We start from the raw sequence: 12119 nt of genomic DNA on the forward strand, positions 1-12119 counted from the left end.
AGCTCCTCAAATAAAAACACCAATCATTGTACTACAAATGGGATGATTAAAATAGTCTTCTAATCGTCTTAAAGGGTTCATGTGTCTTCCTGAGTGGAATAGAAATTAATATGTTTTACCCTAAATCATAGAATAAAAGATGGGATCTCAAAGATTTAAGTTCAACCCTCTATTTTTAAAACTGAGGAAATGCATCAGAAACAGAGAAGTTAACTCATCTTTGCTATTTCAACTAGATTCTGATGAAAAATAGAAGCTCCAGCCCAATATTTCTTTTATTCAGGACCTGTTTAAATTTAAAATGATAATTAAGTATCATTTTAATTAATTTTAATTTAATTAATCATTTAAGTAATAATAATTAATCTTATAAGTAAACTACCTAATATAGAGGAAAGCCTAATCACACCTGCTATGATTTTTTTCTATGATTGTCTGCTCTTCAAAGGAAAGACTTTCTGTTCTGAGTGGCATGTAACAAATGACACAAATATTGATTCACCAACCAAACAATTACTCACCCAGCCCCAAATTGCGATTCGTTTTTCATCCACAAAGCCCATTTTTGAAAATTGCCTAAAACATGAAAAGTTCATTGGAATAAGCTCAGTACCATGCCCAGATATGTAACCCAACTTTAAATAACACTTTTATTTCTCTTTATTTACCTGCGATTTTTTTTAAATGAGGGTGGAAAGAAAATGTGAATCTAAAGTCAATCCAAAGTCATGAGAACCAAAGAATAACCCAAGACTAATTTCCTCTTTTTAACCTAAAAGACTTCGATTTTAAGAAGCCAAAATCAAACATTTTACCTTTTGTTGGATTCCATGGAATGTTCTTAGCTTAATTTGTATGTGTGCGGGTGTGTGTATATGATTCACAGAAAACAAATCCTGGCAGTTTTTTTCACAGCTTTATATAAAAATTTGCAGCCCAGATGCACTTTTCTTTACATAATTGAATTTAAATCTATCCAGATGTTTGTGAGTTCAAGAGTGGCTGCCCCTGCGATGCAGCAATCCAAGGGCCAGAGAGAACATCTGGGGATCTAGTCAGTGGAAAGGATTTTTTAAAAAAGTATCATTGGGCTCCCTATCTAAGAACCTAAACACCATTAACTTAAATAGTTTCCTCAGGTGATAGGTGTTGATTAGCTCAACACCATCCAAAAGAAGGCAATTGTGGGCATCATGTTTTACAAAATCTCTTTGCCTGACAAAATGGATCTGAGCATTATAATGATGAGCCCTTCTGAGGGAGAGTCTCATGATCTTTTTGACTTTATTTTGCTCTTTAATCCTGAGATACTTCTATTATCTTGAAAAAGATCACTTGATTACATCTGTGCCTTATGGGGGAAAAAAAACAACTAATGAATGACTCCAAAAGAATAAGACATACACTTTTGAACATGTGGGAATGTGTTTTGCTTGTTTTGACTATTATGGTTGTGTTTTTCTTTTTTTTTTTCCAATAAGAAAGACATGAAGGAAGCAGGGAGAAAATAAATAAGCATTAATTGAAATAAAAGTTTTAAAAAATAATGAATGATGCATTCTGGTGACAGCTTTGGGGTTTTTATTTTTACAATTGATAATATTTTTAAAATAAATCTTTATTGTTATCTTTTGTTTTTATACCACTTATATTTCACAAAGCACTTCTCCATTCTCCTACAATATATATTTCTAAGGCTTGGGTAAATGGAGTTTGGCAAAGTTTAAGAGATCAGCAGTTTTTATACCATTCGCTTTTTGTTCACATTTTTTTTTCTGTATGGCATAATACATAATAGATATTTAAGGTATCTAACTATATTTCCATACACAGGATAAGTTCATAATGAATAGTAAGAACTCATTACTATCTTTTTAATAAAAATTTTCTTAATGTTTTCAGTCAAATAAACACTTACTAAGTGCTTACTATGTACCAGGCACTGTGCTAAATGCTAGGGATACAAAAAAGGCAAAAGACAGTCCCTGCCCTCAAGGAGTTTCCAGTCTAATGGGAAAGACAACCAGTATGCACAAACTATGTACTGAATAAACTGGAGATAAATCACCAAGGAGAAGGCACTAGCATTAAGTAAGATTGGGAAAGGCTTCTTATAGAAGGCAGAATTTTAGCTGAGACTTGAAGGAAAATTCAAAAGCCATTATTAAATTGTTTTCTATGTGTACTGTATAAAAACCACTTTGAACTCAGTGAATAATGGTACATAATTGTGCTGTTAAGAAATTGCGTAACATACAGAACAACTGGCCATCCCTCATTTGATCTTATCTCATGACTGCTTGCTGGTCAAAGGGAAGACTCCCTGTTCTGAGCTGCACTGTTTTCTTTAAGCTACTCAGTTTCTCTTGCCTTTCCCTCTAGGTATTCTTTCCCAACACTTTAATCATCTTCTTAGAACTGGTGCCATCTTTGTAACATCTAGCTTTAAATGCACAGCCTAGATTTAGTTATTCCTAATCAAAAGGCATTGAAAAAGTGTGAAGAAGGCCTAGCATACCCCGAGGGATCATTACCACTGATCTTTCCCCTGAGGAGAAGCTGAGTGAGGAAGGGAAAGGGCCAGCCATTATCCCCAGGAACATGCTTACAATTCTAGTGTACTGAGCTGACCACTACTGAGTAAAGTGAATAGATTAACTTCTAGTTCCCACATCTACCTTTTTATTAATCCTAATAACCAAAATATGTAGGGGGCCTTGGGTTAGGAACTGAAATATCTAAGCTAAAGTTCTGGCTTTGCTACTTACTAGCCATGTTATGTTGTCCAAATAATGTTCTTCTGAGCCTCAGTTTCCCTATATGTAAAATGGAGACAATAATACTTGTATTGCCTTTCTCACAGGGTTGTTATAAACTCAAAGTCACTGGAATAAAATAAATAAATTGAGGGAATTATTATGCCCTCAGAATTGTCTTGTTTGGATTCTAAGCTCATGTAGTATATACGGAGAGGAAATTTACACGTTTTTGGAAGGTGATAGATAGGTGTATGTTATTTTTAAAAACATGTTTATTTGGACATTCTATTACAGCAATGACATGTGTCAATGATGAAGGGTTACATATTTATACTATGGATATTTCAAATTCTTTATGCTTTATACCTACATGTATGGATTTTCTAAAAATAACATGACCTCTTAAATGCTCCAAATATACTCACCTGGCTGCCTCAATTTGATCTTCAACTTCTAATGTTCCCAATCTTCGATTAATTGCATGCATGATAGTATCTCCCTGATAGCCACTTCCTCTGCCATCAAAACTGGCCACTATTATCTTCTCCGTGCTGGCCAGGTAAGTAGACCAGTTGAGTCTGAAGACAGTGTCAACTTTTTGACTACAGGGTCCTGCGTATCTGTGAAAGAGTACAAAATATTAGCCTCTGCAACTGTGCATCCATTTAGGTATTCCTGATGTTCTCTTCCCTGTGGAAAAAAAAATTTGGGCTTTCTTCACCATTTTACTGAATCCCTATGTATCACTAAGAAGTCCGAGTTGGACCCAAGGTATCTTGGCAAACTGACCATAATAGCTACATCTTTAGTGCAAAGATGTTTATCAGTTTTACTTCTGAATGATTCCATTGCTGGCAAACACAAATTCCATAAGCCAACATTTCATATTAAAAAGACTTAACCAATGGCTATGGAAATTCTAGATAAAGATACTACCTTCACCAATGTAGTTCAGCATTTCCTAGGCATTTTTAGTCTTAAAGAGTTGCACTGAGCACCAAGTGGTTAAGTGATTGACTTGCCCAAGGTCACATGGCCAAAATATGTCAGAGATGAAACTTGGCCTTAGGTATTCCTGTCTCCAAATCCAACATTCTCTCTACTATGCTGCACTCCCTCTGGATATGAGTGGAGAGCTATGTTCAAGAGGGATGCTGAAGAATAATGAGATTCTTTAGAAAATCAACAGAAGGCAATGATAAAATTGGTGAGAAAAATGGGGATACTGGAATTGAGTTTATTTACTACTACTCAATTTCCCTATATCCCTATATATCCTTTCCTATTCTCATCTAGCCTACATATAAACTGTCAGAATTCTCCTCCCCAATCAATGTCTCCTTAATGCCCCCCCTTCCTGTTCATTAAGATAGGATGGATCTTGCTGCTTAAAAAGCCAGTCCTCACATTCATTCAGGGGCACATTAGCAGTGCCCCTCTACTTGGACCAGCCTTCCCATCTATCTCCATTCTAATTCCTTCTGCATGGTCCCCAACTCCTTCTTAATAAGAAGAGCTGACATCTGGACAGCCAGTTAAAGATTGCAAAGTGAGATACATAAAACAGATATTAACAGACATCGTTATCCAAAACTTTCCAGGAAGAAACTGAAACTCTGTGAGATTAAGTGACTTGCCTACAGTGGCATGTTCCCAGCTCCAAGGCCAGCAATCTAGTGGCCACTACCATACCATGCTGTCATTGATGACTTTCTCTTATTCTCTCTTTCATACTTGAAACAAAAATATGAAAGATGGAATAAGACAACTCTTCATTTGGAATCAACAACTTCTGGAAAACTAAAAGAAAACCACTAATAAAAAAAGTAAAAAGAAATTTTAAACAGCTTGCCCTAAATATTGGACAACTCCTTTTCTGTGATTTGGTCAATAACATTTTTCAGAATCAGTCAGTGTCAAATTATTTTTCCTACAACTGTCATTTGTGTGCTAAGAAAGCATATGAATCACAGGTACACAGTAGAGCTTAGCCTGCACTTCAGACTGAAGGTTTTTTTCTGGGATAATTTGTAAATATCCTTTGCTAAAAGTCTTGTCCTGGTAGCTAGGTGGCACAATGGTTGGAGCACAGGGCCTGGAGTCAGGAAGACCTGAGTGCAAATGTGACCTCAGACACATTCTAGTTGTGTGACCCTGGGCAAGTCACTTAACCCTGCTTGGCTCCATTTCCTCATCTGTAAAATGAGCTGAAGAAGAAGATGGCAAACCACTCCACTATATTTGCCAAGAAAGCCCCAAATGGGGTCATGAAGAGTGAAATATGTTGAATGACTAAACAACAACAAAGTCTTATCCTAGTAACAGTGGCACGGATGGGGATAAAAGTTTTGAAGTATGAGCCTGAGGATGGGCTGTCCATCATTCAGAAACTAGCCCAGCTAACTTCAGATTAGATTCATAGCAGAAGGATATCTTTCAGGTAGTAACATTTTTGGCCATGGGAACTTGGGAAGACAATATGATAATTAATCAATCAATAAATATTTATTAAGCACAACCATGTGCCACATATTGTGCTAAGCTCTAGACATGGCACAAAGTGCTATGATTTGAGTTGGTGGATGGTATGCCTGTACCAAAGACATGATCCTTGAAATATTGATGAAAAGATGCTGACCAATTCATTTCTGAGACTAAGTAACTTGAGTGAAAAGCCCCCATTCTTCGGGGCTCAGAGCTCACCATGGGAGCTTACCACCAGTGCAACAGTGCAACTGTAAGAGTCAGAATTGACCCATATGTCTAAATTCTAAAAGAATCACAATAATTATAGTGAAAAATCAGCTTTAGGCTTCTTGAATATCATTTAGGGATGGGTGGAGTGCAGGGAAGAGTGCTGATCTTTCAGATATGGTACCTGAATTAAAATCTCCATTCTGTCATTTTCTATCTTGGGAACAATCAATCAACCAACAAGTGTTAATTAAACTACTGTGCATCAGACACTGTGCTGGACGCTCAAGATTCAGGTAGAGAGAAGAAGTAATCCCTATGTACAAAGTGCTTACAATCTATTGTGAGAGTCAACAGGTGCATATATATAAATATATGCAGCATAGATGTAAAGCAAATAAAAATGTATATGAAATAGCTAAATACAAGGTAGTTTGGGAGGAGGACGCTAACACTTGGGGGATCAGAAAAAGCTACATGCAGAATATAGTGCCTTATTTTTACACGAACAAATCCGACACAGCTAAAATTAGAAGGGAAACTCATCTGGGGGGAAAAAATCTTTGCAGCAAGTTTTTCTGATAAAAGTTTCATTTCTAAGATACCTAAGGAACTGATTCAAAGTTATATATGGTTAGAACCATTAACCGGCTAATAAATAGTCAAATGATATGGACAGGGAATTCTCAAAGGAAGAAACTGAAGCTACCTACAGCTGCATGAAAAAATGATCCCAAACACTAGGACTTAAATGCAAATGAAAACAATTCTGAAGTTCTACCTCATGACCATTGGCAGGCCGGCAAAGTGGACAATAAAGGAAAATAATAAAAATTGGGATGCATGACTGTGGCAGTTATTAATTGGTCTAGTCACTCTGGAAAGCAATTTGGAAATATGCCCCAAAAGTTACTCGCTGTGCACGCCCTTTGACCCAGTGATACCATTATTAGGCCTACTCTCCAAAGAAATCAAAGGAATAAAGGCCTACAGGCACATAAGTTATTTATAGCAGCAGTTTTTTTTGGTAGGGGCAAGGAACTGAAAACCAAACCTAACAAATAGGGGATGGCAGAACAAATTACAGTCTATAAATGTAATAGAATACTACAGTGCCATAATAAAGGATGAAAGGGTAGTCTGAGAGAAAGCTGGGAAGACTTATATGAACTGATACAGACTAAAGTGAGCAGAAAGTGATAGACTAATGTGTTAAAGGAGACACTCAATTTTTAGACATGACACATCCAATATGGGAATTTATTTTGTTTGACTATGCGTAATTATTAAAAGGGTCTTGTTTTTGCTTTGGGGGGGGGAAGAGAAAAAAATTAATGTTTGATAATCGAAAAATATTTAATTTTTTAAAATGGTGCTTTTGCTGCATTGTAAAGAAAGAAGCAAAGGAAAAGAAAGTGTATGTTCCAAAGATGGAAGATGAGCTAGGCAAAGACATAGAGATGGATCTGTCGTGGGTGAGACAAAGAGAAAAGGTTAATTAGGTTGAATCACAGAGTGCAAAAGGGAGAGTAATTACTAGAAAAGTAAGTTGGGACCAGGTTGTATAATGTTTTAAAAGATAAACAGAGGCATTTCTATTTTATTCTAGAGGAAATAGGAAGCCACTAGAGTTGACTGAGTTAGGGGAGTCACATGGTCACATCTCCACTTGAGGAAAACTGCTTAGCAACAGTGTATGGGGCACATAGGAGTGGTGAGAGACCTGGGGCAAAGTGACCAATTAGGAGAGTGTTACAATAACCTAGGTGAGAGGTGGTGAGGGTGGGAGCTATGTGAGTAGAGACCCGAAAAACACTGCAAAATAGTAAAAGCTGTTCATTGGAGAGGTGGGTTGAAGGGATACATCACTCAATCTTCCCAGCCCCCCAGTTTTCTCATCCATAAAATGCAATGATCCTTAAGATTCCTTCTAGCTCTAGATTTACGACACTAATTTCATTCTTAATCAATCACTTACCAATGTGCTTTTATAATTAGTATATACTGAGCACATTCTGCACCCATGATTCACATGCTCTATTGGAACACAGATGTGAAAAGCAACCAGGGTTTTTGTAGGCAATGCTGATATTCATTTACAAGGAAGGACACTGTATCTATAGTCTGAAGATACAGGTTTCTCTCCTAGTCCTGCTAACTACTTGCATGATTAGCTCTATGACCTTAGATCTTGACTTCTTTGGTTCTCAGTTGGCTCATTTATAAAATAAGTATCTTGAACTGATAAACTTTAAGTTCCCCTCCAACCAGAGATGTGCTTGAGCCAGCTCAGACCAGCCTTCGAGCTAACTGGTAAGTTTTCAATGTGAATATTTACAAATGTTACAAATCAAGATTTGACTTATTATTTTGTTCACTGTCTAGACTTAAGAAAATGATGGAAAAAACGTTAGAAATTTAGGTTAAACTTAAAAGTGTGTCGTGTGTATGGGTTTTTTTTTTCTTCTCCTAGAGAGCTGGTGATTAAACATTTACCAGCACACCACTTCTTCTAGCTCTGAACTTATGAGAAAAGTATTAACAGAAATAGGAATTTAGGACGGGGAAGGAGAAGAATAAATAAATATGGACAGGAGTAACCTAAATATTAATATAATAATAGAACATACCTATCACTACGATTTTCAAAAAGTACTTACAAGGCTGAATTATTTAGAAAAGACTGGGCAGCTGATTTGTCCACACTGTGACCTATTCTCAATATTTACATTTCTTAGGCAAAGGCTTTATGATTTCTCTAAATTATAAATAATATTCTCATACCTAATTTTATCTCCTTCATTAAAGGGGAAAAAAACATAGTCTTCATAAATTAACAGAACAGAACCTCAAGGGAAAGAAGAATCCAAAGGTAATCATGGAGAGATGTTCTATTAAGACAGAAGAAAGAGATAGTGAAGAATGTCAGTCCTAAACCATAGCTATTGTTCATTAAAATTAGAAATGCAGGAAAATTAAAGATTACATTGTTAGCAACCTCAGAATGATGTAAAGAATGGTCATGGTGACAGATGCAGAATGTGTCCACTTCTTCTCCAATGAAGATACAAAGTCAGATTACTTAAGGGAAGGTATATAAGAAAAGAGGCCTGGATTAGTGCTTCTGAACAATGATAGCACGGATAGCAGGAAAGCCTTTCCACTGATTTGTGATTCCAAAATAGATAGAGAAAAATCATGAAATTGCTACCAAACACCTCTGAAAACATAGGGAAAGAAATGTTGTTGGATCCTTCAGGAGACTATTCCAGGTAAAAAATCATTAAGTAATGCATGGCTATAAACACCCAAGTACATTTTAATCCTTTTGATTCATACTTACACTTCTATTAGAAGAGGGTATTTCTTGGATTTATCAAAATGGGGAGGCAGAATCATCTGGTACCAAAATTCTAAATGAAAAAAAAGAAAGTGAATGAGTTATGAAAGGCTATTAAAAAACACCAGTATATGATATGTGTGCATACAGAAGTGTGTGTGTGTGTGTGTGTGTGTATATATATATATATATATTATAAGCTACAACCAAGGCCTGAAAGAAGGCAGGTTACAATAGAATAGAAACTGAAACTAATTAGGTTTGGTTCTAGTATTTTTTTAAAAGATCTAAATTGACCTGTAAAATCAGTTTGAAAATACTTAAACAATAAAGTTGTTTCTATTGTATCAATATTAATATAGTACTTGATAATATTAAAGCGCCTATTACAATTTCTAAGGCTTATATTTTTATTACTTCATTCTTTGGCATCCAAGCTATCTATTTTGTTTATGACTTATGTTCTGAGTTTTTCCTGCAAAATGTTTTCCTTTCCCTTGAAATTTCCTGAAGCTATTTCAGATATTCAGTTGGCCACAACTCGATTTTAAAATTCTGATTTAATAACATTTTTGTAATTATGTTGCCATTCTAGAATTATGGAACTAAGTGAAGAACAGGGACCTAAGAAAGAGTAATCTATTATTTACTTGCTGTATCATCTTGGCTTTGGACTCTTAATTTATTTATAGATGCATTTTTAGTAACACTTGCCCCTAAATAAATTAATTTCCTTTGCTCTGAAATTTAAAATGGAAATTTAGACTAGGGTGTTTTTAAAGTACGTATGGAAAAGATAAAATGTATCTGTGAGGTACAAGATTATTTCTGACTAAAATAGTTTTTAACTCATTTTCTTTATCTCTTCTACTTCTTGTTTTACTTTTCTGGTAGTTATTTCAGTATGAAAGAGGAAGGACTGGTTTCTTTATGTACGAAGATAGACTTTCTCTGCTTTATACCTTACAGTGTGCTGGCACAGAAAGCTAAATTCTATTTTTTGTGTCTCTGAACTAAATGTGACGCTGAAGCGAATACCAAAAATTCAAATTTCCATCATATATATTTACCACTGGACCATCATATGGGGAACCATTCAATTAAAATGGCTGATTATGGAGGTTTGCTAGTGATTCACACCATCTGACCTTTGTTCTTCTCCAATCAATGCCAGGTGACTAAACTGAAGCACTTCAGTTTTGAAAGCATGTCATTTTTCCTAGTTTCGCCCCTCCTTTGAGAGGTGGGGGGGGCAGAGGGGGAGAGAGTCAATTATTCCATGTCTAGATTTTTGATCTAACTCCTAGAGAGATCTTCTAACATCTCTTCCTGCACCTCAGCTTGTTTTGAAAGCAAGTTTCTTGAAAAGCCTTTACAGAAACTGTAACCCTAATTTCCCAGGATACTTTAAAAGGAATCCACCAAAAAGGGGAAAAAAAACAAACCTTCAGGCAGCTGAAAAGGAAAACCTTAACTTATATATCTTCTATTAATTAGGATTTGATACCCTGCTTACTTCCAAAAAATTTATCAGAGGTGACATACAAAATTAAAAATATGACATAGAGCAATTAAAAATAAAAACAGAACAAAATCATTTAAAAAGAGAAACTGATGTTACATCTGAGATGATCTAATTACTATAGTAATTAACAGTTTAGAAGGATGATGTCATTAGTCATAAGTTGCTGAGAATTTCTAACCATTCCTTATTTGTTTGAGGATAAGGAATGAAGACCACCAAAGATTTACTGATGGCTAAGGCCATTGACATGAGAATCTGAATGGGTGCTAAGATCATAGCCTAGAGAGCTATGAATAAAGTAGGACTATATGCCATGAAAATGTGTGTTTCTTTAACATGATCCAATTGTTTCATGACATAGTTGGGGAGAAAATATTTATTACAGACCCTAGAGACCATAGGTAGGACACATTTATCAAAGAAGATGTAGACAGCCCTTGCCTTGATTTTAAATGAGATCATACTGGTTAATGTTGCTAAAGCCCAAAGAAAAATTTCCACTGTGACAGCTGAATTTAAGGTAGGGTTTCTAAAGTGTTCAAGATGAAAGCAGTTTAAGTACTGAGAACAACTGTAAATCAGCTAACTAATATTTAAAAGAACAGGATATAATAGGTGATGATACTTTAAAGTTCACAACTCTAAACAGCATGTCTTCCTGAAGAGCCCTAAGATAAGGGAAATCTGTGTATCTGTCCTGTGGTTGGTTAAGGTATTGATGCAACAGGGCTCACACCAGTTTTTTATGTTCAATATACAAAATGAGTTTTGGAAAAAAGATTCAGAAATTCACTCTACCTCTTCTGAGGAATGAGAAAGTATTTATTAGGCAGTTCGTATCTTCTAGGCATAGTGCAAAGGCTGAGGACTAAGACTGAAGTTTTCAAATGTAATTAACTGAATAATGATAGACGGTTGCTGTAATTCAGTCACGTCTGACTCTTCATGACTGCATTTGGGGTTTTCTTGGCAAAGATACTGGACTAGTCTGCCATTCCTTTCTCCAGCTCATTTTACAGATGAGGAAACTCTGAGTCAAACAGGGTTAATTGACTTGCCCAGGATCACACAGTTAGTAAGTACCTCAGGCTAGACTTGAACTCAGGAAGATGAGTCTTCCTGACTCCAGGCCTGGTGCTCTATCTACTTCACCACCTAGCTACCCTCAGGTACAAGATATGAGTACCCAATTACACAGTGCATTGCTGTAACCTGGTCTGTTCCATGGGGGCAGAATGAGGAGTTCAGTTTGTTGTACCTAAAATGTAGTAGCACCTTCTCTGTTAATCCACTATGTTTTAGAACTCTTGCCCTGGGGTCAAATAATTCTGACTGGTTAAATGCAAACTCCCCTGAACCACTATATTTGACGTGTCCCTGCCCAAATCCCATGCAGCCATCCACCCTAGTCATTCTGCCACCTGCACCACACACCCCACCTTGGATCCAACCCCACCTCCATTTTCAACCTCTTGCTCAGAGAATGATAATCAACTCAACACTACTTTTGCTTCTACTGCACTAATAAACTCTTCCTAAATAAAGCTTTCCTTTATAAAGAGCAGGAAGTGGACTTCCAGCTTATTCCACTTTACATCTGCAGCTCTCCTTAGATTCAATTCCAAGGAACAAGATGCCCCATACTGTTACCCACTGGTGTCCTGTCCCCACCCCCTTTCCAACTTCCTTTTGGATACTGTCTTTCCCCATTAGATTATGTATGCTCCCAGAGGGCAAGGCCTACCTTCCTTTTCTTATTTGGATACCCAGAGCTTAAGAGCCCAGCACTTAGAGTTTAATA

The 12119-nt window shown here is 36.3% G+C and overlaps 1 protein-coding gene across 1 annotated transcript in view; it reads right to left on the minus strand.

Annotated features, from left to right (window-relative positions):
- The window catches only part of DPP4 (dipeptidyl peptidase 4), a 109871-nt gene that overhangs the window by 19819 nt on the left and 77933 nt on the right, over nucleotides 1–12119 (minus strand). Inside the window, exons 20-22 of the mRNA XM_036746045.1 lie at nucleotides 8797–8866; nucleotides 3185–3379; nucleotides 522–576 (exon numbers count right to left, since the gene is read on the minus strand). Of these exons, the coding sequence (XP_036601940.1) occupies nucleotides 522–576; nucleotides 3185–3379; nucleotides 8797–8866 (320 nt within the window). The remainder of the gene's footprint in view (nucleotides 1–521; nucleotides 577–3184; nucleotides 3380–8796; nucleotides 8867–12119) is intronic.

Source organism: Trichosurus vulpecula, chromosome 2 (assembly GCF_011100635.1).
Source record: "Trichosurus vulpecula isolate mTriVul1 chromosome 2, mTriVul1.pri, whole genome shotgun sequence".
NCBI lineage: Eukaryota > Metazoa > Chordata > Mammalia > Diprotodontia > Phalangeridae > Trichosurus > Trichosurus vulpecula.